This window comes from Hipposideros armiger, unplaced genomic scaffold (assembly GCF_001890085.2).
Source record: "Hipposideros armiger isolate ML-2016 unplaced genomic scaffold, ASM189008v1 scaffold_799, whole genome shotgun sequence".
NCBI lineage: Eukaryota > Metazoa > Chordata > Mammalia > Chiroptera > Hipposideridae > Hipposideros > Hipposideros armiger.
The window spans coordinates 552,643-580,000 of record NW_017732149.1 but is presented as its reverse complement, the minus strand read 5'-3'; the positions used below and the strand labels follow the sequence as shown (position 1 = coordinate 580,000).

Here is a 27,358-nt window from a genome sequence, read left to right as displayed (position 1 = left end):
GAAAGGGAAGTAGGGTAAAGGTGGGGTGGTAACAGGGTGCTCCTGCCAATAGGTACCAGGGTCCTTAAAAGGGGCAGAACTGTGGCAAATTAGGCCCAGCCAGTGGGAGGGTCTTAAAGGCTGAAGTCCAATCGTCATACTGGGTCCAGTACATGACCCCCTCTGGGTGGGCTTGGAAATTGTGGTTCTGGTCAGAGTTAGGATCTGCACAGAATGGTGGACAGAGGTTCCAGCCTGCGGCGTGGAGTGGGGGCGAGAACCACATAGCTGGGTGCTGGAAGCCAAGCAGATGGCACATGCTCCATGCTTGGATACAAGAATCAGGATCTGTTTTCTGGCCCAAGGGCAGACCCTGTTTTTGGGAAGAGAATTATCCACAAAGCTGAGGGCTTTCTTAAACCCATAATGGGGCCCCGTGTTTGTGCAGCATTCAAAGCATGGGAAGTGAACTTGGGCAGACAGGAGCCCATCTCCTGAAACTGTTTATGCACCTCCCAGACAGCCCTGTGGCTTCAGTGATGATAGTCTCTCCCACTGCCCAGGGCACTGTCCATCCACACATTTTAAGGACAAATCTCTTTTACCACATAAAGGTTTTTATTGAACTCAAATTCAGGGGGTCCAAAGCCTGAGGGAGACAAGGGAGGCTGGGGTTTGCACTCAGAAACCCAGACCCCACCCGGGCATTACTCCCCACCCCACCTACCCTTACCCCTTCCTGACTCAACAAGGGTCTCAGCAGCTACCAATCTAAGCTACCACACTCTAATTAGGTAACCCAAGCCCTCCCTCCCCCTACCCCCACCTAGTGCTCTGCCAAGCCACACATCTACAAGGGGCACGCTGCCACTGAGGGCAGCTGTCCGTTGACCTCTCTGGATTCTCCCAGAGCCTCCTGCCGCCTGCTTGGCCTCCCTCCAACCCCTCTTCATTACCCATTTCCCATAAGTCTCCAGGGCACGTAACTTCCTCCCCCCTGACCCCCGTCTCCCAGAATTGTCAACTCTTCCTTTCTCCTCCAGTTTTCCCACTGTTCTCCATGATTCTCTAGCTCCCTGTCCCCTTCTCTGCCCACCACCGCCCTTCTCCCGACAGGGCCCCCCCCGTCAGCGCCGGCCAGCAGCATGGGTCCGCTGGTGGCGGATGAGGTCAGAGCTCTGCGAGAAGGCCTTTCCACAGTCATCGCATTTGTAGGGCCGTTCCCCGCTGTGGACCCGGTGGTGCTGCAGCAGTGTTGACGAGCGGCAGAAGCCCTTGCCACACACAGCACACCTGTAGGGCCGCTCGCCTGTGTGCGAGCGCTGGTGCTGAATCAGCGTGGAGGAGCGATTGAAGGCCTTGCCACAGTCGGGGCAGCTGTAGGTGCGGCCTGGCAGGTGGGTGCGGGCATGGATGGCCAGCACAGAGCTCTGGCCAAAGCGCTTGCCACACTCAGGGCACTTGAAAGGCTTCTCACGGGCATGGCTGCGGGCATGGGGGATAAGTGCCGAGCGCTGGGAGAAGCTCTTGCCACAGATGCCACAGCTAAAGGGCCTTTGCCCAGTGTGCACCCTCTGGTGACTACGCAGGGATGAGTTCTGGCTATAGCATTTGCCGCACTCAGGGCAGCTGTAGGGCCGCTCATGGCTGTGGGTGCGCTGGTGCCGCAGGAGGTAGGAGCTGTCGCCAAAGGCCTTTCCACAGTGTGGGCACTTGTAGGGCTTCTGACCAGAGTGGGTGCGCTGGTGGCGAAGCAGGTAAGAGCTGTCAGCGAAGGCCTTGCCACAACGGGGACACTTGTAGGGCCGCTCGCCTGTGTGGGTGCGCTGGTGTTTGATGAGGTCAGAGCTCTGGGAGAAGGCCTTGCTACAGACCTCACATTTGTAGGGCTTTTCACCGGTATGAATGCGCTGGTGCTGGATCAGGGTGGAGCCTCGCCCAAAGCTCTTCCCGCAGATGCCGCAGATGTTAGGCCGAGGGCCCTGCCCGCCCCTAGCCCGGCCACCCCTTCTGCCTGGACCCCTCAGGGTCCCTGTCAGGCCCAGGGGATTTTGGAGCACCTCAAACTGGGGTGTGGCCAACAGGGTCCCTGTGGGCATCTCAAAAGGTGGCCCTAGTGACAGGCCTTCTGTGGGCTGCTCCGCAAACCCCTGGGTGAAGGAGTCCAAGGGATGGACTCCCAAGGGGATGCTCAACGGATTCTTTTCCTCGGGACTGAGAAGCATCTCTGCACCTTCCTGGAACTTGGAACTCTGAGCTTCAAATTCAGGGCTTTGGGTTTTGAACTCAGGGTTCTGAGGTTCATACCTGGAGCTCTGAGATTCATATCCGGGGCTCTGGGGTTCATACCCAGGGCTCCTGGGTTCATACTCAGGGCTCCGGGGCTCATACCCAGGGCTTTGAGAATCTGATTCAGGGCTTCTGGGTGCAAATTCAGGGCTTGGGGGCACAAACCCAGGACTTCCAGACTCAAAGCCTGGGCTTTCAGGCTCAAACCTGGGGCTCTGAGGTTCAAACTCTGGGCTTTGTGGCTCAAACCCAGGGCTCTGGGGTTCAAGCCCAAAAGGTATCTCTTCGACTTCATAGTCCCCAGTGCCTTCTTGCTGAGAAATTTCCTCTTCCTCATTCTCACTCATGTTGCCTGCAGGACCAAAGACAGAAAACGCAGATTGTGTGGGGCCTGGAAGGTCGCTGGGTCCCACCATAAGTTGCCACAAATCTCTCCGCCCTCCTCAAACACTGTCGCTGGCCCTCGGGCAGGTGCTGAAATTCCCACTTCCCCCTCAACAAACCCAGGACACCTGGTCCCCGCCCCCTCCAAGTCCCAGGTGTCCAAGTCCCCCACTATCTTCCCCTCCCACGTACCACAGCCCCCTCTAACGCTTTCAGGCACGATCCTCGGAGGGGCGCTCCCTCCTTCACCTCTGAGGGACTCTTCAGGGCTCCCTATTTCGTCAGGACTTTGCACATCCCGGGGCTCGACGCCCCACGGCGACGCCTCCCGTTCCATCCCCGCTGGCTTCCAGTGCGGCGGCGGCAGCGACGATGGCGGACGATCCTGCGACCCGTCGTGAGTGCCCTGAGACCCGGGCCCTCGTCTCCCGCCCGCTCAGCGCCGCCCAGGAAACCCGGCTGCCCAGCCCCGGCCCCTAGGGCCGGACGTCTTGACCCTGGGCCTCTCGGGCCGGCTGGACCCCTCCCCTCCCCGCGATCCCGCCTCCACCCACAAGGTCCGAGCTCACCCTGGGGCCCTCACGCGTCGTGGTCTCGGAGACTAGGGGCTTCACGACTCGCCCTGACGCCCCCAGACACCGCTCCCCGCCCGAGACCCCGCCGTCTGCCCCCCGGACCGGGCTGGGCTGCGGTTGTCCGACCCCCTTTCCCCCGCACAGGAAGTGTCCGTCCGCGGCCAATTTCCCCCGTTGGCTAGCGCCGCGGCCTCTCTAGGAGCGGCTGGAGGTGGAAACTCGTTGGCATTAACCCTGGGCTGGATAGCCCAGCGTTGAGGTGGGGGAGGTCGGAGCTCCCCAGAGCCGGCGGGAGAGGCTGGGGCAATTTGTGTGCTTAGGTCCTAGGTTCCCGTCCGTCCAGGGGCCTGTCTGTCCTTCTCTCGGGCTCTGAGTCCGTCAGTGACTGTGGCCAAGGGCGAGGCGACAAGAGAAACCAAGGTCAGCAAGAAGGAGCGACGCTTCCCGGCGCCAACGGGGGCGGTGTCTAGTTCCCCTCCGCTCCCGGGCCTCGGGGTCAGCTCCGGCCGCGCCTCGGGAACCTGGACGAACGCACCCCTCCTTGGGCTCGTCGAGACTCCCGAATCTGGGACCCTCCCCCCGCCTCCTCGAATCCACTCCCCCAGACCGGCGCGCCCACCCCCACTCCTCCTGGCTCCCTCCTCCCTCTGCTCCTCCTAATTTTTACCCTCCCCCCCTACACACACACACACACACACACACACACACACACACACACACACACACACACACACACACCGGCAGGGCTAGGATCGTTGCCAGGGAAACAGCTCCGCCTGCGGTTTGCAGAGGCACCGCCCCTACCTCTCAGAGAGCACAGCGATTGGCCGGTGGAGCTAGTGCTCTCACCCGCCACCTCCCACTATGCCAACGGCTAGGCGTTAAAGGTCGCCGGGGAACGCGAGGCATCTTTCTGATTGGCTGGGGGGTGCGCGGGCCGGTTCCACCTCCTCTGTCCCCCAAAAGTGCCTGCGGGAGCGGCGGGAGGGACCTGCCTGGCGTCTTCCTTGGAGCGGGGCTTGTGCTTTCAGAACTTTTCCCGCCCCCATTTATTCTTCATTATGTTTTATCTTTCTGAAGGATGAAAGCCAAGGGTTAGACACCCTCCCTCCTTCGGTTTTCCCTACACGCCCTTTTCTTTCTTCCCAAGTCCCAGGTGCTGCAGGGGCCAGTCGGGGATCCTCCCTCAGAGAGGCTGCTTTTGTATTCAATTACTCTGCCACTTCCTTCCACCTTCCCCAAAGCCTGAATTTAATTCAATCCCTGGGATCCTGAGTATCCGATTCCTGGATTTTTCTCACAGGGAGGCAAGGATCCTGTGGGAATTTCTTCCAGGTGAGGGTATTAGAGTTCAGGAGCGGAAGTGGACAGGGAACCAGATGTCCTTCAAGGCGTCTGAGAACTCTCCATTCCTGTCTGACTTGGATAGAGGCTTGTAAAGGAAGGAAACCTGAGAAACACTGCCCTGGTGCAGCTCTGAATCAAGGAAAAAGTGACCCTGGACAGACAACTTAATAGGATCCAATCCTTGTCCCTTTTTTACCCTTGCTGCTGAAACTAGCCTGGTAACATTCTTGACAGCTAAAGGGCCAAATTCTCCTGTGTGAGTGATACAGGAGCCATGGTTTATGTTTTCTGGTTGCCTTCCCAGACAAACGAAGAGTAGAAACTGGTTAGGAGGAAACATGGCATCTTCCATTCTCCTGAAAAGAGATGAGAACAAGAATTTGGAGAATTCCAAGTGGTAAAAGGCTGGAGAGAATGATCTCAATAGAGGCTTACAAACAGAATCACAGACATGAGAGTACTTTTCTGTACTTGCCCTCCGGAACAAGTTTCCAGCTCCACGCCTCTCCATCCCAAGGTCTGCCTGTCCTAAAACCTTTGCTAAGAATGGCTCATGTGGTCCACACTGCGGGTCCACCCTATAAGTGCACTGGTTATGGGAGGAGCTGCACCTGAGGTACCCCCGTCATCCCCAAAGCACTCACAAAAGCGAGAGACAAAAGTCTCCTTCATGAGACGCTTTTCTCTGACTTTCTGACCTGCTTAACCACCAGAAAATTCACACAGGAGAGCAGCTGTCTATGCAAAGTGAGTGGCAAAACCTCCAACCACAGGTCTTGCCATGGCCCACTGCCTGCACTCTTCACAGCCCCATGTGGAGCATAGGTGGGGCCAGGGCTTCAAGCTGCTCTGGCACCATCATTTCTACGTGGAAATTCAGTCTCACTAGTGCCTAGAGTAAAAGAGCAGCTGACTTCCAGGCAGCATCCTCTAGAACCAGACTTGACTATGCAATGGGGTTTCAAGAGGCAGCCAGCCTTCACCTGCCACCTTCCCATAGCAGTGAGAGGCTCTAAGCATGGGGAAGCCTCTGATGAGGGTTCCAACTTAACCAAGCACCAGCTAATCCAAGGTATGAATCCTCTGACCTTGTTCTACCACTGTGCTGATGAGGAGCCTTTCCCCTGGTGTGCAAACAAGACTTATGGTCCAGCCAATTCGGCCCACTCTTGAGCCAGCCCTCACAAAGATTCTCCATGTGAGAGGAGCTCCTGCGTGAACTGCTCCCACCCTGTGTGCAAAGGACAAGCCCTCCAAGAGGCCTTCTGTCATGCTACAAGAGACGCCCCAGTCTATCAAGAGTTGAAGTACCAGGGAAGATACCAGCTACGGCACAGGCCCCTTTGGGAAGAACAAAGGAAATGGGAGTCTTTGTGTATGGCTAGGTGATCCCCCTGGCCTGACATTTGGGACAGGCCCTGAGACCAACCCCTACTCCTGCAAAGCGAAGAGCAGCCAGGAAATAACATTTTGTTCAGAGCAGTGGTTCTTTCATCAAAGTTTGGCAGTCATGAGATTCCATCCCTGGAGATTCTGATTCAGCAGCTAGGGACAGGGCCCAGGGAGCTTGTGACATTTTAAAGGGACAGCAGGTGATTCTTTGGCAAGAAGGCCTTCCTTTGAAAATTACTGGCCTAGGGCAGGTTTTAGCTTCTTTGGGTCACAAACATCTTTGCACGTCCTGTTCATAGGAAGATGCACGTAATAGTCCCTCAAATTTTAGGGGTCTTTGGAATTCAAATCAATGCTTACCCTTATTTTAAATGTCTTGGGCAAGCTAGGAACATGTGGCCATGGCCTGACCGCTCCCTCTGGCCATATGGATGGGCTCATTGCATCTAGGGCATTTTCCCTGATGCACCAGTGAAGCCCTAGGAAAACTCTCTTCCTGGTTTAAATTGCTTTAGGTTCTGAGCCTCAAAGACCTGCAGTAGCAGAGAGCAAAGGGAACCCTACCCTTTGGTGGAGGTAATATCTGTGCCAAGAAATGAGGGGCTAAGAGCGGAGTGAGGCTGAGGCTTAAGCATTTCATGGCACCCTGTCTGAGAGCATGGTGGCCCCGAGGTAAGGTGTCCACGACTCTGAAAGCTAAAGAAGATGCGTGGAGCCGAAGGCAGAGTAGACATGTTTTATTCACTGGCTCTCTAGGTACTGCCTGCTTTATACAGTGGCAGGGCTCTACAGCGTGCTGAGACAATAGTGGCTCATAGCCAAAGTGCTTATGTAAGAATACACAAACAGTGACATCATCAGGATGGACGGCGCCTGCACAACACTCCATCTTCTGTACCTGTCAGGTCTGTATGGCAGTTCCGCCGGATGCTAGGCGAGGGAGCCTGACTGACTCCATTTTCCCTACACTCCATCCCTTCAGGGTTCCTCACCGGCCTGTTTGTCCATTCAGGCCAGGGTCTTTGTTCCAGGCCTCCGTGCGAGCAAGCCAGAGCCCTGTACCCAGAGGCCGCAACAGCAATACAAGGAACAGCAGAAAGCCACCAGGAGACAAGCTGCTCCCCGTATAAGGGCGAGGGCCCACCTCGAGGAGGAAAGATGAGCCCACCATTCCTGTAGGGGGGTCTCCTGTCAGGCATTGAATGCCATAGATCTCTTTAGCTAGGGCAGACAGCGCCTGGCTTACATTTTTTCATTTTTTTCTTTTGTTTTTTTTAAGTTGAGCCATTAGCAGCTCAGCAGCAGCTCAGCTCGAGCCAGGCATCAAACCGCTAGGCTTGCTTTTTTTTTTATTATCTGTAATATACACACAGCATTTAGCATGTCAATGGTGCAGGTTCCTCCTTGGGCAGCAGTTAAAATGTCCAAAGCCATCTGGTTTTGGAAGACTACTTTCCTCGTTTGGTCTACTTCCTCCGTTAGGAGGCCCAGGGCCTCGTGGGTTTGGTTGAGGGCTCGGGCAGTGTGTTCAGCAAGAGCAGTTACTTGTGTTTCCACCACAATGGAACTGACCTGGGGGCTAACAATAACCAGGGGATAAAACCACCAGGGCATCCTTTTGATGCTGTGGTGTTTGGCTTTGAACGACTCCCAATCTTGGGGTCGACTTATTAATGTGGTTTGTTCGCTAGCCGGGAGATATAGCCACCCCCACATACAGTGCCCTGTCCACTTGGCAGGGAGGTAGGGCTAGACATACAAGCCACAAACCCACAGGCTCCCTTCTGCGACGAAAATGGTGCCTAACCCGTGTTGCCTTTGGCCGTTCAACCATACCCGACCTTCGGGAACTCAGGTTATATTTTGACATAAAGCCACAGACACCCAGCCCACGTCTCTGATGCCGGTCTGTCATTCCAAACACAGAGGAATGACCTGGGTAAGCTCCACACTTTCACTCATGAGCCACCCCCACCCATCCCATACCACATGGCTCAGCCACAGCTTGGTGTGGTTTTTCTGCGCCCTCATGCGAGAGAGGATGTGTCGCCAGGTTGTATCCCAGGCCTCTTGTCAAGGGTTCCATTTTCACAACTAATTCCAGTTTTCTGTGGTAGCTGGATGGATACGCTATGGCAGCCCCACCGCAGCACTGACTGGAAACTCCGTACAAACACAGCAGCTGGAGACATTGGCTATTCTGGCATAGGTGTGGGCCAGGGGCATCCTCCCTCATGTGAGTTGCTGTCTCCCAGGGGAGCTTCTGCCATTGGGGACTGGCCTAAGAACAGATGGCACAGTCATGGCAGGCATCTGCTATCTTCCGCCACTTCAAGGGCAGCCCCCAGCGTCTGCTCACCTGTCACATGGTTCTGCTACTAGTGATGTAACTTTCTCTGTAGCCAGTGGGCCACATCAGTGATCCATCAGTGGTAGGGGCCCATTCTGACCGCCAAGGCATCTTCATAGTTGCCTGGGGACGTTAAGGGGGAGTGACCCGTGACATGCATCAGGATCACCTCCTTTCCTTGCCCTAGGTCCCAGAGGTCTTGCCACATGGGCTGGCCCCACAGCGGATGGTGTCCTACTAGCCAGTTTTGATGTTTCCATGTGGGGAGCCACAACGTTAGGCCCCAGAACCCCACCCAGCTATCTGTACAGATGACCAGGGACCCAGGCTCAGGGCTGATTATCATCTATACAGCCCATAGCTTGGCCCATTGGCTATTCTGGCCCGCCCCAGTATCAAACCGAATGGTGTCTGTTTTGGACTGGACTCCAATAGCCATCCATACGGCGGTGGTCCCCTGGCAAGAGCCATCAGTATATCAGGCATCTTCAGGTACTGGGGGCTGTCCTTCCCTGTAGGGTGAGGGCTCAAAGACCTCCCCAGTGGGTAGAGCGCTTGGCATGGCCTGGGCTATGAGCTCAATAGGCCCCAGGACTTGTTATAACTCTGCGCTCAAAGGGCTTAAACTGGGCCAGCCGAGTGGCGCATTGGTTAAGAGCTGGCTTGGGACGCCAGCTCTGAGCAGCAGGGCCCTGGTTCGGATCCCACATGGGGGCCAGTGACACTGCCCTCTACAGCTAAGATGGTGAACAACAGCTCGACCTGGAGCTGGGCTGCCATGAGTTGCCAACGATGGTGTAGGCTGCAGCCCCTGCTGCAGTGGGCTGCCATAAGCTACTGTGTGTGGGCGGCAGCCAGCGTGAGCGTCTGGCAGCCAGTGTGAGCTGTGAAGAGCCACCGTGAGTGGCCGACCAGAGGCCGGCGACCGATCTGCCTCACCCGGGAAGAGCGCAATGATACATGGGCCAGTAAAGCAACGTCCTCCACAACTAGACTGAAGAACAAAAGGACAGCAACTTGTCTGTTCCCCTTCCCCGATTCGCCAACGCTATTCCCCTCCCCCAATTTCCCAGTAAAATCTTTTTAAAAAAAGGGGGGGGGCTTAAACTGAGGGTGTTACGTTGTTCCAAGTAGGCCCTCCATTTGGCGAGGGTGGTGGTTTGCGCCACCCTTGTTTTTGGTCCTTGGGTCCAACATTGGACAAACTCAACATTGGACGGGATAGGTTGTGTGAACCAACACCCTGGCCGTCCCTATGATGGCTTCTGTAGCCAACAAAGCCGCATACACAGCTGCCAATTGCTTCTCTATCAGAGAATAGTGGACTTCCACTCCTTTCCACAATTGGGACCAAAACCCTACTGGAGACCAGAGACGCTCCTGTCATTGCCAGGGGCCCCAACCATACCCCTCTTGGGTTACGTGAACATCAAGTTCAAATGGGCGACCAGGATCTACCACTTGTACATCCTGTGCCTCCTGTATTGCCCATTTTACAGCAACAAATGTTTGGTCTATAGCCTCTGTCCAATCCCATGGGGCACTCTTTTTTTCATGGGATACAAGGGTTTTGCTATCTGTGCTAAATGGCATACAAATACCTGCCAATACCCCAGCAGGCCCAAATACATTTGTAGTTGGGAGACTTAGGCCGGCCGGGGAAATGCCTGCATTTTATCAATAATAGTTTTTGGTATAACCTTTGTCTTACCTGATCAAACAACACCCAAAAACTTGACAGATAAGCCAAGGCCCTGTACCTTATCCTCATTCACCATCCAGCCATATGGCTTCATGTGGCAGAGGAGAGAGGGAGCTGCTTGCTCTAAATCTGAAAGAGCATCAGAAGTTAGTAAGACATCATCAACATAGTGAAACAGGGCTACAGAGGATGGGTGGTCCCATTGTGCCAGATCCTAGACTACAAACCCATGGCAAACAGTGGGGCTGTGTAAATATCCTTGTGGGAGGAATTGGAAGGTCCATTGATGCCCGTCCCAAGTAAAAGCAAACTGCTCCTGGCTCTTAGGCGCAATGTCAATAGAGAAAAAGGCGTTCGCCAGGTCCACCACATAGTGGTAAGTTCCCAGGCGAAGAGTCAAGTGGTCCATCAAATCATGGATTGAAGGTGCTGCAGCATGCAAAGGTGGCATCACCTCATTCAGTTCCCTATAGTCCACAGTCATTCGCCAGGTCCCATCAGGCTTCTTTACTGGCCATACTGGTGAATTAAAGGGCTGTGCGTTGGCCTCACGATGTGTGCCTTTTTCAGTTCTAATATGTGGCCAATCTCCTCATGTCCCCCTGGCAGGCAGTACTGTAGCACTGGAACCACGTGCTGGGGCCGCAGCAACACTTGAAGGGGGTGGTGAGCATGTCCGCGTACCACCACCTTCACCACCCAGACTTGAAGGTGAAACTCTCTTAAGTCTGTAAGCTAAGGCCATGTAACACGTCCACTCCTAGAATATATTCCGGTATGGGGGAGGCATACACCGTGTAGGTATGGGGGTGGGGAGAAGTCTACCTATACCCAGTGGCAAGGAGACAGTTTTTACCTTAACCCCCGTAGCCGTCAATGTAGATTGCTGGTCCAGGGAACCGTTCTGGGTTCCTGTAAATAAGGCTGCAGTCTGCGCCAGTGTCAACCAGGGTCAGAACCCTTTGCACGTTAGAAGGGGACCAATGTATGGACAGTTTCACATGGGGCCTCCGGTCCCTGTTTGTCCCCTCTGACCGGGTACCTTGGCCCCTCCCCTAGTCAAACTGGAAGGAGCTGACCTCAGGTAGTCGCATGAATTTTTGGAGGATCACAGGTCGTGCCTTCCTGGACTTCCCCTTGGGGTTTTGCCGGAATTGTTGCTCCGGACGCAACTGTTTCCAAAGTTCCAACAAGACCGTGTTGGGTTGTCAGTCTATTTTTTTTTTAATTGACCCCCGCCGTTATGAGGTCATTCCACATTTGTGTTCGCATTAACTTTTGGGGCCTTCGGGTTCACCTCCGTGCTTCTGCTTTGGGCTTCCTGGTTGTGATTTCACAGACCTCGCGTCCTAACTTCTCCTGTCTCCGGCTTTCAACATCTCCCAGGGTGGCCATGGCAGTGGTAACTTCGTGGATCCACTGCCCAACATAGGGCATAAGGATGGCGGCCAATGATCTAAAGGCACTTGTGGGGACCATATCTAAAACCAAATCTCTCATGCTGGCCATAAACCGCTCATCATCTGGCCCTCACGTGTTAAGGTCAAACATAGCATGTTTCATACCCATTTCACGGATAATTTGAACAAGTTCAGTGTATGAGTGCCATTTGTTAACAGTCTGGCAGCTCACCTGCATCCTCCCACAGTGTGCACTGCAGCAGTGAGCCACTCCATTAAGGAATGGTTACCCTGGCCTTGGGCCAGCTGGCGGCTGTTCTTCAACCACTGCTGCAGGGATGGCTGTACCGTTACGAAGGCTAGTTTTTCCATTTTGCCTGCTGAGCAGATGATGCTGTCTGTCCCCTCATCTGACAAACGCAGTAACCAAGCCGGGACCAGCCCCCCAGGGTGTTGTCGGCACTGCTTCCCCTATTCCAGTAACTCAGTGGGAGTGTAGGGGATATAGGTTGTGAACTCAGTCACCACTGGGTTGCCGGCAGCAACGCCCCAATGCAAAGGTGGTTCATGTTTTACCTTCTGATGTATGATGGGCAGAACCTGGGGGTGAGGGATGATTTCGGCCTTACCCGTGTCTTCTGCACGGGACTCAGGAGGGGCCTCTGCCTCAGACCCACCACTGCAGAACTCCCCTTCTAGCTGGCGAACCCAAGCCTCCAGCGCTTCCTCCTGGGACTACAAGTCCTGCATTTGGGCTGTTTCAGCAAGTGCTGCCTTCATGTTGTGGTGCAGGGCAGTGAGAAACACTCAGCCCACACGGCCAGCATAAACCTTCCCTTTCTCCAGCCAGCAGCTGTTCACTTAAAGCTTGCAAGGCTTTTTCTATGCTGGCCAGAAAGCCATCCACGTCTTCCCACCCCTCCACAGGGGCCCACCTCATGAGAACAGTGGCCACTAGGTACCACACACTGTGTGGTGGCCACATCCTCCTGTCCAGGGGCGGATGGCTTCCTTACCTGTCCGGGACCCTGCTTGATGTGCCAGGTGTCTGAGAGCATGGTGGCCCTAGTGTAAGGTGCCCACAACTCTGGGAGCTGGAAGATGCATGGAGTCGAAAGCAGAGTAGACATGTTTTATTCACTGGCTCTCTAGGTACCACCTGCCTTGTACAGTGGCCGGGGCTCTACACTATGCTGGGACAATGGTGGCTCATAGCCAAAGTGCTTATGTAAGAATACACAAACAGTGTCATCATCAGGATGGAAAGTGTCTGTGCAACATTCCATTTTCTACACCTAGCAGGTAACTATGGCAGCTCCACTGGATGGCCAGGTGAGGGAGCCTGACCAACTTTCTTTTCCCTACACACCCAAAATTGATTTAATGGAGGAAAGTTGGGTCACAAAGGCAGGAAGAAGAGTTGGGTCTGGTGTTTGGCCCTGAGCAAGTCTTGCAAACTTCACAGCACTCAAAGAAGGCAGTAACGGTGGCACCTTTAATTGGAAAGCTCAGGCCTGGGTGGGCCCTGATCTAGCTTTGAGTCTTGAGCTGAGAACCGGTATGCAAGCTGGGCTTTTCCCAGGCAGAGCTCAGGGTTAAGGGAGGGGGTGGTTTGTACACTGGCTTCTCTAGGGAATTACAAGTTGGTACAAAGGTCGCTGCCACAGCCAAGGTGCCTCTTCTTACACCATGTCCCACTTATTGGCCCACAAGCCAATCCTCCCAGAAAAGCTTAGCATAAGGGAGATCGTGGTGGGCTCAGATTTGAAGATTAAAATCAAGTCAGTTCAAGACACGGGGCTAGGTTGGGTAAAGGAGGCAAGTGTACAGGGCCAGCAGAGGGCATGACCCCTGCTGCCACTCCTTGAGGTGAAGGTCATCCTGACTGGAGGCAGGACAGAGTCTGTCCATGGCTGGCTGCTTCTATCACATGGCCAAGGCTGGGCTGACCACAAAGGAATTAGTGATAGATGGATAATGGAGTCTCGAGGTGAAAGGGAGATTCTGTGCAGAGGATATAGATGAGTACAATTCCCTCTGGCTACTAACCCCAAATATTCCTGGCCTAGTTCCCATTGGTTTGTGATGGTAGGGACCCACCACAAACCCATGTTTGCCCTGAACTCTCCTCTCAGGCTGGTTCCACCCTTGCCTTGGTCTGCTATGTGACTGTCTTGTCTCTCATCTTTTACCTGGGCTTCAGTGACACTGAGCTGGTTTGTTCTCAGTCCAGGTCAGTGCCTGGGTGCCCTCAGAGGGAGTGGGCAGATGCCTCCAGAACTCTGGCTGAGACACTGGCAAGAAATTCGGGAATGGTGTGGTGAAGAGTGCTGTACACCAAGAATCCAGCCATCTGTGTGTGACTTTGGACAGGTTACTTAGCCTTCCCCAGTCTCAGTGTCCCCAACTGCAAAAGGATGGCAAAGCTCGGATCTCTTCCAGGCTGGATCTTGGGTGGCTGAGGCCTGAGCCATAGAGCTCCCAGGGAGGCCCAAGAAGGACTGGAGGGTGACCTTTTGGAGGGCCTTCCCCTTCAAAACCAAGAAGTGCCATCAGCTGAGAGCAGTGCTGTGGTATGGCAGACATGCCACTGGTTTGGGGCAAAAGGTTCCATCCTGACTGCCTCTTCTTGACGGGGCTCTCCTCTCCAAGCAAGGTGCTCCCTTCCTCAGGCAGTTCTGAGGATGAAGTGGGTGGATGGACAAGACAGTGCTTTGTCAACCATAAAATGCAATGCAAGCAAGATCTAAAATAAAGCTTGCTTTTACTTCACTCCTGCCACCTTTTCACAAATATATATAATGTTCTCTATCTGAATATGATTCAGGAAAACTTGAATGCTGTAGACCATAGTTTGCAAAACTCCGATGACCACAGGAGCCCAACAGGTCATGTAAATGAGTGGAAAATACCAGATGGAGAGAGCCTGCTTTGCCAGAGACCTAGCCAAGCCATGATGAGTTCCAGCTGACTTTTGTCAGGAGCTGATAAGGAGTGGCGGGCATGCCGAACTGGAGAGCACAGGCTCCAGCTCCATCCAAAGGGGGCAGCTGCCCCCACCTCCTGCCAACTGGTTTTGTGGGAGCTTCGATCGAGTTGCCAAATCTTTGGATTTTTCAAGAGCAGCCAAAAACCTGGATTTTTGTGTGAAATCTTAACTAATCATTTGTTAACATTTTAAAATGCTAGCTGGGCCAAAAAATAAAAATAAAAAAAGATAGCTATAAGCCTGATTCAGTACATAGCCATCAGTTATGAACTTCTGCAGTAAGAAGGCAATGGGTGAATCAAGGTTCCCCTCTACCTTAATCCTCTCAGCATCTCTAAGCGGAGAAACAGCCTTTTCTTCCACACAGCAGAGGTCTACCAGGGGTGCTTACCTCAGCCCTAATTCAGCAAAGGAGGCTTCTAGAGTCTGGGACAGGAGGGAGGAAAATGCCAGCAGGTCAAGCTGGTGAGGGCCTAAAACAAGATGGTTCTCATCCAGCAGCTCGCGCAGGGAATTCTGTGACCTTCCTGGAACCACCACAGAGGTTTAGCACCCAACCCAGCTTGGGTCTCATGCAATGTCTAGATCTTCCCCCTTTGTCTTTTCACCTTGAGGCCATCACCCACACTCCTGGAATATCTCTGGGTAGTGCTGGAAGCCCACCGGTGGGTCCAGGTCCCCTTGGCCAGGAGCCAGGGTCCTGGGCAATCCATTGGGACCCCGGCTCCTGCGCCCTCCAGCCCCAGGACGATGGACCCACTGGTGCTTGGCCATGGCTGACTTCTGGCTGAAGCATCTGCCGCACTGAGGGCAGGGATAGGGGCGTTCCCCACTGTGTGTACGCCGGTGCGCCGCCATTTCAGAGCTCTGCCGGAAGTAGCGCCCACAGTCCGGGCACGGGTAGGGCTTCTCCCCTGTGTGGGTGCGCACATGGCGCCGCAGGTCGGAGGCGTGAGCAAAGGCACGGCCACAGTCTGGGCAGGGGAAGGGGGTCTCGCCGCTGTGGACCCGCTGGTGCTGGTAGAGGGCCGAGCTCTGGCTGAAGCAGCGGCCACAGTCAGCACAGCGGTAGGGCTTCTCCCCCGTGTGGACCCGGAGGTGGGTGGTGAGGGCAGAGCGCTGGGTGAAGGCCCGGCCACAGTCCAGGCAGCGGTGGGGCCGCTCCCCACGGTGGATGGCCCGGTGCTTGCTCAGAGAGGAGGCCTGGCTGAAGCCTTTGCCACAGTCAGGGCAACAGAAGGGCTTCTCGCCCGTGTGCGTGTACAGGTGCTCCACCAGGGTGGAGCGCCACGCAAAACTCTTTGCGCACATGTAGCAGCCATGACGCTGGTCGGCCCTCGGAACAGGGGGATGGGCGCAGAGTGGGGGGCGGCCCCGGCGAGGGACCTTGGGGGGCTGCTCCAAACTGTAAGGGAGCCGGGCAGAAGGGGGCTTAAGAGCCTTCAGCCCACAAGGCAGTGCATCCATAGAAAGGATCTTCCTCGGGGCCTCAGTCCCTCCTCTTTGTCCTTTCTCTTCTTTGTTTTTGGAATCTGCTGGTAGATAAAGGCAGAACTCAGGTCCTGGCTTATCTTGGTCCTTGAATCCCACACCCCATAGGGTGACAGAGAAGCCTCTTCGATATAGCCATCTTCTGGACCCATAGCTGCCTCTGGGACTCAGCTCTGCATAAGCAGGGAAGGTAAGTGTGACACCTTTTCCTCAGCTGCAGAGAACAGAAAGAAAAGCAGCAGAGAGAGTAGGAAGGAACAGGGCATTCCACCCCACCTCAGGGGTGGGGAAAAGGCTGAGGGAGAGGGGGATGACATTTGAGCTGGATCATGGAGATGGGTGGATGCTTAAGGATGCTTCAGACAGCAGAAACAGCACCAAGAGAGCCATGAACCTGTCTGGCCTCAACAAGTTCAGAGGGGCTGGGCATTCTGTAACAGGTTGACAGGACAAGCTGGAAGAAGAAAACGCTGGAAGCCAAAAGAGAGGAGGCTGCTACAAAAATATAACAAAAAAGAAAGTAAACTAAAACAACACATGAGGTGGCAGAGGAATGAGACGCAGAGAAACAGGAAGGGTAATGTGGAGCTCAGCAGAGCTTTGAAAACAACTTGACAGGAGGGGCTCTGATTTGCAGGAGTTGGGAGTGGAGAGGCAGGTGTGCCAGGGACCCGCACCCCAGCAGAGTCTAGTCACACCACAGCCCCTTTCTAGGCTAAATCCAGAGACTAGGCAGGACCTAGGTAGGCATAATCACCTTAGCTGCGAAAACAATTCAGAGAAAAGACTGATGATGGTAAGGAGCTGGCAGAGGGTAGAGGGGTCAGTCCCCATGAGACGGAGCCCCCAGTACTTCACCTGTGTCTGCTTCTGTCAGACATTCTCCCATCTCCGGATCTCGGGCATCTGGACCCCACAATTCGGCCTCTTCCTCCACCCAGGAGATGAGGGCGGGCTTGGTGCCTCGGAATCCTGGGGGAGAAGAACGCCGACTCCAAGCCGCTCCCACCCCCACCCCCGCGGTCTCAACGTCCTGGACTTAGGGCCCCCCATTCCTCGTGCAGGGCCCCGAGGCTGGACAGGGTGGGCGGGATGTGCGCTCTTGCGAGCTGTAGGGCGCTCACCGAGCGCGCCCAGATGACCGTAGGTCTCGCGCATCACGTCCCGGTACAAAGCCCTCTGCGTGGGCTGCAGGCACCCCCACTCCTCCGAAGAAAAGTACACGGCCACCTCCGCGAAGCTCACGGGCGCGGGTCTCCTCCCCTCGCGCGCGGCCCCATCTGGTTCCTGCGCGGGGAGCAAGGCCGGAGGCGGCGCCATGGTAAGTGTCTGCCCCGGCGACGAGCCAGAGCGGCCTCAGGTTCCGCGGGGCCTCACGTGATCGGGACTACCTGCCCAGCGGGCCCGAGGGTCTGGGCGCAGCAAGCGGCTTCTCCAGGGCCCACACCGGGGGCTAAAAACTGAGTTCGTGGCTGGAGGGACACACAATCAGGAGTGGAGGACGCCTCCCCAAGAGATGGCGGCAACACGACCTCACGATCTTGGTTCTGACGCGGTTTGATTCAGATGAGGCCCACCCCCTCACCCGCTTCGGTCTCCGGGTTGCTGGGACGCCCGCCCTCAGCCAAGATGGCCGCCACGGCTACCAGTGAGGGAGCAGGCGCCCCGCCCCGCCCGGGAGCCAGTGGCCTGGGCGGAGCAGCGGGCCACCACGTCCCCGCGCGGGTCCACGTCTCCGCGCGGGTCCCCGCCCCGCCCGGGTCTGGAGGACTGACTGAAGCGGCGGGAGGTCAGTGCCTGACCATCGCTGTTCCAGCCCTGACCCGGCCTGCTCCGCCCCGCCCTTGGGAATTGGGACGTCATATTTTGTGGCCAGGACGTTTATAATTGGGCTTGGCCCATCACTGGGTGACAGCAGCCTTTATCCAACATTGAGGGTAAAAAAATGTAGTGGATGAAAGAGAACCTTCTCTATTGGAAGTTTGTTCGAGCCTGAAATTCTGAGGGCTTCTATTTCAGCAGGTTGCGGGGGCAGCTGGAGGAGGGTAGGGTAAGATCTGAGAGATCAGAAAGGCCCCCTTTCCCGGCAGAGTCAGCGCAGGTTGGTTAAGAATTGGCTTGGGATGGTAGCTCTTGGCAGCAGGGCTCCAGTTAGAATCCCACATGCGGGCCAGTGACACTGCGCCCTCTACAGCTAAGATGGTGAACAACAGCTGGACCTGGAGCTGGGCTGTGGTGGTGAGGCACCAGCGATGGTGTATAGGCTGCAGTGGGCTGCCATAAGCTACCTTGAGTGGCTGGCAACTGGCGTGAGCGGCCAGCAGCCAGCGTGAGCTGCCAAGAGCCACTATGAGCGGCTGTCCAGTGGCTGGTAACCGATCTGCCTCACCCAGGAAGAGCGCAATGATACCAACATGGGCCAGTGAAGCCACATACTCCAGAACTAGACTGAAGAACACAAAAGGACAGCAATTTGTCTGTTCCCCTTCCCTGATTCCCCAACGCTGTTCCCCTCCCCCAATTCCCCAATAAAAACTTTATAAAAAATAATGGCCCCTTTCTGCAAGCTCACCTTCCCCCCCACATCCCCTGCAGACACGCCTCCCCCATATCTATTTGCCTCTACCTCAAGCCTGGCTCCCGAGCTCCTCTTCATGACAGAGCCACCTGCCACCTTATCCCGGCATGGACGACTCACAAGCTCGTCGGATTGGGCATGGCTCAACTAGAACTCATCCCTTTCTTCCCCCAAAAGGCCCCTCCTGGCGTCTTTATTTCAGCAAATGGCACCAACTCTCCTCATCATTTCTACCTCCAAACCTCCCCCTCTCACTGGGCACATTCACACACATTCATAAACACCCTTCCTGAAGGAGACATGATGCTTTGCCTGGGCTAAGTCAATCACGGCCCGTCCCATGCTTCCTGGAAATGCACTTCACGTCTTCAGCGGGCTTGGGCTCTGGTCTGGACCTTTTCTCTATGTACCCCCTTCCAAAGCCTTCCTGAGGCTTCCGCCTGACCCCTTGTGGTGGATGCTTCTCTCCACAGCCAGGACAGCTGGACAAGTAAAGAGCTGATCACAGCAGAAAGGGGGAAGGAGAAGACAAAAAGTCTGGAAAGAGTAAGGACGCAGGGTTGCCCCGGGACTCAATCCCAGCCCTAGCTCTGCCAGCCTCTCAGGCCCCTGAAGGACACGAGAAAACAGGACATTTCCATTAAGATCAATAGCATTTTGTCACCTGTCAGTGCCCACCCCTCATGTGGGTTCCTATGACACAGGCCCGAGATAGCTCTGGGTAGTGCTGGAAATTTACAGGGGTGTCTGGACCCTCCTGGGGATAACCCGTGTTAGGGTCTGTGCCCTGGGTCGGCCTCTGGGGCCTCTCGCACTAGGCTGGTGGGCCTCTGGTTGAAGCATCTTCCACAGTGGGGACAGGAGGACCCTTTGTGTATGTAAGTCAGCAGGTAGCATGAGCAGTAGCTGCTGTAGCGGAACCAGGTACTGACTGCACTAGCCGTAAGCACAGGGTCTCTCTCCAGAGTGTATTGGTGGTGAGATGGCAAAGCATGACCACTTGGGGCCCATGGAGGCAGGCGCTGCTTGAGTGCCAGGTGTTGAGGCTGGACGCAGAAGGGGTGGGGGGCGGGGGTGGGAGAGACCTGGCTACAGAGAGCCTTGTCAGTGTTTCTGATCCCAGGAACAGAGGCCAGGTCAGTGTTTCTGATCCCAGGAGCTCATGATGACACCCAGATAGATTTCTTTTCCTGGCCCTTTCCAAATGTATTGTTTTTCTGAGTGGCTGTCGTGAAACGTAGCAGATTCAAAACTTGCCCTGTTAATCCTTCAAGGTCTATTCATGTTCATGTGACAGAATCAACTTTCACAGTGGCAGAAGCATTCACATGGGTGCTTAGCCCCTGGAAGCACCCCCTAGACTGTGTCGGCCAACTGAGGGGCTCACGGATCGGGGACATTCCCACCCACCTTAGGACCAAGCAGAGGAGATACCCCCCAACCATAGGAGTGGCTGTTACAGGGTCCAGGGATCTGGAGACGGAAGGTGAGTTGCTTCCTCCTAAACTTGACTTCACACTGCCCCTGACCTAGCGTTTGGATGACTCGGACAGTGTGACCTGATCATGGGACCACTGGGTACCTCAAAGTCAATTAAGTGAAAACAAGAAGGTCAAGATTTTAGTCTCCAGTGTGTGTCATAGATTCAGCTCAGCAAAAATTAGGAACAATTAGAGAATGTTTCTTGCTCAACAAAACATATTCCCTTCCAGCTGGAAGCGGGGCATTGCCCCCACTTCTCACCTTTCTGTCTTTCTCAGTCTTCCTCCCTCCTGGAGATCCTGAGCAGGTATCATGCACCCCACAGCTGGGCCTCCTGCCCCACCCAGGAGATGAGGGCTGGTTTGGGGTCTGGAAATCCTGGGGAAGAACCCTAACTACTCAGCATTAAGACTATGTATTCATTCAATGAAAACATGTCAGGCACCTCTTGGTGTCAGGCGTTGTTCTAGATGTTCTAGGTGTTGGAGCCATTGGTGAACCAAGATAAGGTTACTGTTCTAAGCTTACACTAAGGGAGAGAGATACCAGGTGTGAGCTCCAGCGGCCCAGGTATGGAGACCTCTGGGCAGAATGCACTCGGGGCTACAGAGGTGGACACAGAGCCACGCTTGGAGGAGACTTCCAGCATAGGGCAGAAGATCTGCAGGAGCAGTTTCCTGGAGACAGCATTCGAGAAGGGTACTGAAGGATGTTCGACTTGGAGGTGTAGTGCATACAGGGCAGGACAGCAAGAGCGAGGGCTCATTAAGCTAGAGGCATATCCCCAAAGTAAAGACTCCATTTAGCTGGGGCCAAGTAGGATTGATTGCTTGCAGGGAGAGATGTGGTTTGAACTGGAGGTTAGCATGCCATGGGCCATTGTGTTGTTGCACAGGTTCTGAAAGTTTGGCAGGAAGTCATGGAGAACCACTGGAGGAGTCTGGCCAGGGACTCTCGGTTGTGAATTTCAGTTAGGCTGATCTGGCAGGGATCCCAGGAAAACAGTCACCCGGGATAGGAGCGGGGCCAATGCCCCTGCCCGGCCCATCCCACCTGCCCCCTTCCCTTTTCAGAGATCAAGGACAACCAGACCCCACGGAGCTGAGCACACCCAGGTGGCTGGTAGGTCTCCCCCGACACGTCCCTGTCAGGGGCCCTCTGCGCGGGCTGCAAACACCCCCACTCCTTGAGGAAGAAACACATGGTGTCAACGTAAGAAACATCCAAACCTGTAGAGAACTGTTATAAGAGTTGATTTGGGCCAAACTGAGGACATATGCCAGAAGCAAGATTTGAAATGCTCCCGAGAATAACGGTTTTGCAGTTTCTTTTACAGATTTGAAATTAAGGAGTACCCTGTTTTATATACTTATCACTTGCCTCCCCACCCTATTCAAATGTGAGTTCCATAGGAGAGGACTCCTAGGTTTTCTCTGCTATCCTGACACTGAAAGCAGTACCCAGTACTTAGTAAATGCTTACTAGATACCTGTTAAATCGATACTTGAGAATGAGAGCGCACAGCCGACCACCGTGCCTCCTGCTGCCCTGGACAGCACTGTGCTTGACACACTGCCTGGTTCTGCTCCCCTCCCCACGCCCCACCACCAGGGGTACTTCCTTTCTCCAGTTCCACCTTCTCTTTGACTCCCCATCTCTAGGACTGGTCACCCTTGGCCTGCCGGAGACCAAGACCACCTTCTGGAGCTGTAAAGGAGAGGTTAGTGCAAGGCACACTCTCTGGCTGTGTTTTTGCAAGGCTGACACAGCATCTCAGCATAGGAGATGGTTTCAGTACATTGGTGATAAAACATCCTGAGTTCTGATACACTGGGTGCAAAACATCCCACAGCCAATACAAGGAACTTTCTCCTCCCCTTTCCTCCCCCCTCATAAGCAAGGCTATATAAGTAAACCATGGCTGCTAGACTGGGTCACTGTCCTCCCATCAGGAGATAGCTATCTACCTAGCCCCTACTTTCAAGTACTTTTTTGTCTGTCTTTTTTCTTTTCTTTTCTTTTTTTTTTAGCTGAGCCATCCTGCCACCTGTTGGCAGCTCAGCGGCAGCTCAGCTCGGGCCGTGAATCAAACCAGGGACGCTGTTGTTCAGAGCTCAAACTCTTGAGCGAGCTCTTAACCAACTGAGCCACTCGGCCGGCCCTGTCTTTTCTTAATCCTCCGTCACCCCCCCTCTAGCCCGTTCAACTAGCTGCGCTGAATGCAGCATTGGCCTTCACACCCTCCCACTCCTGACTGCTCCCTTGCTCTGGCTCTCCACACTTGAAACCTCTGGGACTTGCTTGTTCACCGCTCATATTGTCAGTCACTGAGCCACGCAGCTTCTGTGGCCAAAACCTTCCATTCTTCCCAATTCCAAGGTCAGGAACTAAGAACAACTGCCAGAAAGTCTTGCTCTTTAGCTTGATCCCAACTCCTGACCGCCTCTGGAATCAGATGCCCAAGAGATCTCTGGTGTTCAGTATCCTCCCACAGGTCACACTCCACACTGTTTTACAAGGACATATCTGACAGTACCTGTCAAACAGCCCTGCTCCTGCTCGAAAACTTTCTATGGCTCCTCCATACCTAGGGGGCATAACTTGTGTTCCTCTGCTGGGACCTGTGGCCCTTCTGAATTGGCACCCACCTCTCTGCTGCACCTGTCTCTCATCATTCATTACCTAGTTTTTATGTTTCAGTCAAATAGAACCACTGACCATTTGTTATACATGCCTGTCCTGGTTGAAATCGTTCTCATCCTTCAAGGCCATGTTGCATCACTTCCTCCAGGAAGCCTTCTGTGATTCAGAAGACCTGCCCAAGTCTCCTCCTGGTACTCCTCACATACTACTTTGTATTGTATTACAGTAATAACAATCACCAATGTTTATTAGATACTGATATGCAAGGCACTCTCCTCTGTTATCGCATTTAATCCTTACATCAATCTTATGAGGTAGGTGCTATTATCACCCAGGTTTTATAGATGAAGAGACTAAGGCACAGAGAGGTGACAAGGGGTAAGAAGTGGCTTGTCCAAGATTGCACAGCTAGAAAACAGGGGAGTCAGGGCCTGAACCCAGACAGTCTGACTCCAGAGCCCATGCTCTTAGTCCCTACTCCATACTGTCCATTTTTTATCCTTTCTATCAAACAAGGCTTCCTTGCTGCTCCCTTTGCCTGAAAACCTCCCCACACACCAGTTCCTACTTAAAGCTATGGGAGGCACAACCATCTCCTCTCCAAGCTGCATTTCCTGGTGTATCACCAACCAGGATGGGTTAGGTGGTGCTCTGGACTTACTTCGTCACAGCCCCAATCACACTCTTCCAAGTTAGCGTGTCCCTGGAGCCCAGCACAAAATCCCACAGGGGTACACCTGAAACTAATTTAAAAAAAATACATACATATATATACACACACACACATATAAAAGGGAAAAAAAAAACCCACAGGGGCTCCAGATGGTGTCTGCTGAACGAATGAATGGGGTCAGCCTTCCTTGGCTGAAATCCCTTTACCACCCAGCACTCTCTCCATCAGGTCTTTGAATGTTGACTGCACTTTCTAAGTGAAAGGTCACTGCCTTTGGTGGGGCTTTCAGCTTCCTGCTGAGACCCCCAGGCAGGCAGGGCTGGGCCCTGAGTCCTGAGGAGCCACCCCTAGCCCCAAGGGGAGGCCACTCTGGCTGGGGACTAAGGACTACAAAATCTTCTCTGCAGCTCCTGGTGTTTGCTCTCCCACTGGCTTCCTGTCCACATCTGTTCCCACCTCATCCTCACCTGAGACCCTGACCCATGTTCTGTCCAGATCGGACTGCTCAGAGGATGTGGTAGAAATATCTGGGCTCTGCTCTGTTGTCAATTTCCAGCTTTGCTGCCCTAAAGCAGTGAAACTGAAAAAATCACATCATCTCTCCGAGCCTGTTTACTCATCTGCAAAACATGGCTATTGATATCCATGCCCTGACTCCTTAGCAGGCTCTTTACACTTTCAGAAGTGGTAAATGTTGATAATTCACTCTTTCAACACATTTATTGCACATTTACTGTGCATACATACTATCTTGTTAAAATGTCAGTCTTCACAGTAACCCTTTCCTTTGAGGTAGATACAGATAATCCTTATTTTACACAGGAGGGAGGGAGTGAGGCTTTGGAGGGCCTGTGACCACCAGCTGTGTCCTGGGGCAAGTAGCAGAGACTAGCTCTGTGCCTGGGCTCCTGTACTCTTTCCACCCATTTCATTTCCCAGGCTCCCTGCTCATGTCAGTTAGCCAGGGCTTGACCATGGCCTCCATCTGGACCCCCTCCCCAGGCCTTAGCTCCCCTCAACATTTCCCAATCCTGTAGATAAGCAGCAAGGGTGTTGTTGGTTTTTATTATTATTTTTTTTTTAGACAATGGAAAGATCTTGGTTGCACCTGCTTCTGAGATAACACTGAGAAAAGTCCAGCATTTTACTCCTCGTTTTTTTTCAGAAAGACTGGGGAGAGGGGTATCACGTTTAATCTATTTGAATCTTTACAGGCACTTTCCTTTTTACAAGTTTGGAAACTTGAGAGAACCTTGAGGGAAGCCCAAAAGATGAATTCTGGTTCCCAAGTCCCTGACTCAGGGGCCTCCCTCAGGGCCTGGTCAGTCCTTGGCGCCACGTCAGGCTCAAGCCCGCCAGCAGAAGTTGCTCACCCGCACTCCTCAAAGATGTCAGGGTAGTGTCGGAACAGCACGGGCGGGTCGCGGTCGCCCCGCATGGGGGCGCGAGGCACAGCCCGGATGCCGGGCCTCCGCCCCCGCCGCCCCCCAGAGCATGACCGGTGGATCCACTGGTGTGCTTCCACGGCAAACTTCCTCTTGAAGCGCATGCCACACTCAGGACAGGGAAAGGGCCGCTCACCTGAGTGCATGCGTCGGTGGCTGACCAGCAGCGACGGGTAGGTGAAGCGGCGGCCGCAGTCTGTACACACATGGCGCCGCTGGCTGGCCTGAGCGTCATCGCTGGGTACCAGGTCCGGGGGCTGCGCACCTGCGCTCTGGGCCCACGCAGCTTTTATGGGTGGCTGTACTCCTGCCGAGGCCTTGCTGATGGCCGAATCAGGGTTGCGTTTCACCAGCTCTTCTGGCCTCGCCTTCCCAGGAGTCTTTCTGCGTCCCTTGGCTTCTGGTCCTTCTTCCGGTGCCTTTTCCTTCTTGTTTGGGGCATCTCCTGAGAAACAGGAATTAACTTACATTTTGAAACACATTTACTTAGACTGGCTCAGGTTATAGGGTGCTTTGACTTAAGGAAGTGCCAGAAAAGTACTGCCTAGTGATTATCACACAGGCTTTAAAGGACGGTTAACAGAGTTCAGATTTCTAATGAGTGACTGATCTGGGCCTGGGTTCCTCATGTGTCAAATGGGAATTATAACGGTTTCTTTTCAGGGTTGTTGGGAGGATTAAATCAGTAGAAGCATGTTAAGTAATTAGCCCTTAATAAGCAGCAGCTATTAGTACTGTGTTTTCTCGATTTTTTGTAGGGTAAGCCTTTTACAGATGAGGAATCCTAGTCGCTGGAGATCACTCTGCTAGAGGACCATGGGGAGAGAAAAGCCAAGTTGCCCATTACTGGGATTTTGTCATGTACTACTTTACTTTGCTTGAGGAATGTGAAAGGTGGATCTGAAGGCACTTCCATTCTTAGGAGGTTTTAGTTGTTCCTGGAAAAGGATTTCCTCCCACAGGAATGTGGAAACCTGAGGATTGGACTTGGGCTCCTGATTTTCCTAGTCTGGCCTCAACATTGTGACTGTCCCAAGTTCTGAAAACTTTGTACCAGGTCTGCCTTCTTTTCTCCTGTATTATCCAACATCGGGTGGCTCTTTCATTCCTTTAGGGATGCTAGGAATGGGGATCTGAAAGAAAACAGTGCTAGACCAGAAGCCCTGGAGCGCCTGGTCAGGAGAGACTTGGGACAATCCCTCACCTCTCAGAGCTCCTCCCATGCTTTCCCCCTCCTCTGGATCCTGGGCGGCGGGGCTCCAAGCCTCACTCTCCTGTTCCATCCAAGAAATGAGGGCTGGTTTGGGGCCTGGGCATCCTGGGAGAGAACAGGGATCACAGTGGCAGCCTGAGAGGCTGACCTGGGAAGATGGCATCCCCCTGCCAAGGTGGAGGCACGTCCTCAGAACTTATGCTCAACCTGGACAGTCTCAATGCTCCTGCCTGAAGGAAGCGGATTCGGGATGGAAGGACTTCCAAGGGGGTACCTGGGAATAGGAGGTGGCTGGTTCTGTTGGTGGAGTAGTTTGGGATTAGGGCTCACAATCCTCTGGGTCCCTCTATATCATCTCCTGTCTGAACCCCAGTGAAGGAGGGGGGCCCACCCGGGCCTCACCGAGCGCGCCCAAGTGGCCGTAGGTCTCGCGCATCACGTCCCGATACAGAGCCCTCTGCACGGGCCGCAGGCACCCCCACTCCTCTGGGGAGAAGTACACGGCCACCTCCGCGAAGCTCACGGCCCCGAGCTTCTTGCAACCAGGCCGGGTCTCCCCGGCTGTCAGCGCCGGGAGTGGGGCTGGGGGCGGCGCCATGGGGCCTCCCAGCCCCAGGCAGAGGCCTCCCTGGCCCCGCAGCAACCGCCTCCCGCCCTCGGCTCAGCTTTCGTCGTCTGCAGGAAGGGGTCCCCAGGCTGCAGCCCCTCCCAGACTTGGCGTCTGAGCGCAGCCGAGGGAACCGAAGTAGCAGGGACTGGCTACTAGGGATTCGGGGATTCTGATAGGGACTAACCAACCCCCTCGGTGTTTATGCACTTCTTGGCCATAGATACCCGGGCTGAAGGACCCGGAAGGTGCCTTTAGAAAATATGGCGACATCCTGGCTTCAGTTGTCACCGACTGCTCTTAATCCTTGATCATATCAAACATGGCGCCTGCCTGGCTTCTCTGGTCTCATCCTCAGCTTGCCCTCAAATAGAATGGCCGTTGCAGGTGGGTTTTACGGGAGGAGAGGGAGCGCGAGGGAGGTCGCGGAGAGCCTTCATGCCTTCAAGAAAAATGGACGGACCACTGGCTTCCAGCACCTCCCTTCACCGGCAGAGCACTGGTGGCGATTGGCCCCGAGCGCCGGAAGTGGTGGCGATTGGCCCCAAGTGCCGGAAGTGGTGGCGATTGGCCCCAAGCACCAGAAGCGGTAGCGATTGGCCCGGATTGCAGGAAGCGGTGTTATGCTTAGCCTGGGACCTGCCCAGCGTTTGAAAAAAAGCGCGGGCCTCTTCAAATCACCGTGCTGCTGGCTCTGGATCCAGCAGTGGTTCTCAACCTGTGGGTCGCGACACTTTTGGGGGTGGACCGACCCTTTCACAGGGGTCACCTAAGACCATTGGAACACAAAAAGATATTTATATTATGATTCATAACAGT

General features: G+C 54.4%; 3 protein-coding genes across 10 annotated transcripts; all 3 read right to left on the bottom strand.

Moving 5' to 3' along the window:
- Positions 1–578: 578 nt before the first annotated feature.
- ZNF768 (zinc finger protein 768) lies at positions 579–4,047 on the bottom strand. Of its 5 annotated transcripts, none has more exons than XM_019628503.1 (4): positions 4,032–4,047; positions 3,222–3,612; positions 2,845–3,037; positions 579–2,620 (listed from the first exon to the last, which is right to left on the bottom strand). In XM_019628503.1, the coding sequence occupies exons 3-4, from the start codon at positions 2,987–2,989 to the stop codon at positions 1,107–1,109; spliced, it is 1,659 nt and encodes a 552-aa protein (XP_019484048.1). In that variant the 5' UTR covers positions 2,990–3,037; positions 3,222–3,612; positions 4,032–4,047; the 3' UTR covers positions 579–1,106. The 5 variants fall into 5 exon arrangements, with proteins under 5 accessions (XP_019484048.1, XP_019484047.1, XP_019484046.1 ...); XM_019628502.1 differs by lacking the exon at positions 4,032–4,047 and adding an exon at positions 3,966–4,003; XM_019628501.1 differs by lacking the exon at positions 4,032–4,047 and having other exon boundaries at positions 3,222–3,850.
- An 8,489-nt stretch (positions 4,048–12,536) lies between these two features.
- LOC109374202 (zinc finger protein 764-like) lies at positions 12,537–18,028 on the bottom strand. 2 transcript variants are annotated; one of them, XM_019628599.1, is made up of 3 exons: positions 17,023–18,028; positions 16,757–16,870; positions 12,537–16,071 (listed from the first exon to the last, which is right to left on the bottom strand). In XM_019628599.1, the coding sequence occupies exons 1-3, from the start codon at positions 17,216–17,218 to the stop codon at positions 15,026–15,028; spliced, it is 1,356 nt and encodes a 451-aa protein (XP_019484144.1). In that variant the 5' UTR covers positions 17,219–18,028; the 3' UTR covers positions 12,537–15,025. The 2 variants fall into 2 exon arrangements, with proteins under 2 accessions (XP_019484144.1, XP_019484146.1); XM_019628601.1 differs by having other exon boundaries at positions 12,537–15,939; positions 17,023–18,027.
- Positions 18,029–24,320: 6,292 nt separating this feature from the next.
- ZNF688 (zinc finger protein 688) lies at positions 24,321–27,052 on the bottom strand. 3 transcript variants are annotated; one of them, XM_019628604.1, is made up of 3 exons: positions 26,767–27,052; positions 25,924–26,037; positions 24,321–25,164 (listed from the first exon to the last, which is right to left on the bottom strand). In XM_019628604.1, the coding sequence occupies exons 1-3, from the start codon at positions 26,810–26,812 to the stop codon at positions 24,644–24,646; spliced, it is 681 nt and encodes a 226-aa protein (XP_019484149.1). In that variant the 5' UTR covers positions 26,813–27,052; the 3' UTR covers positions 24,321–24,643. The 3 variants fall into 3 exon arrangements, with proteins under 3 accessions (XP_019484149.1, XP_019484147.1, XP_019484148.1); XM_019628602.1 differs by having other exon boundaries at positions 26,335–27,051; XM_019628603.1 differs by lacking the exon at positions 25,924–26,037 and having other exon boundaries at positions 26,335–27,052.
- Positions 27,053–27,358: the final 306 nt, after the last annotated feature.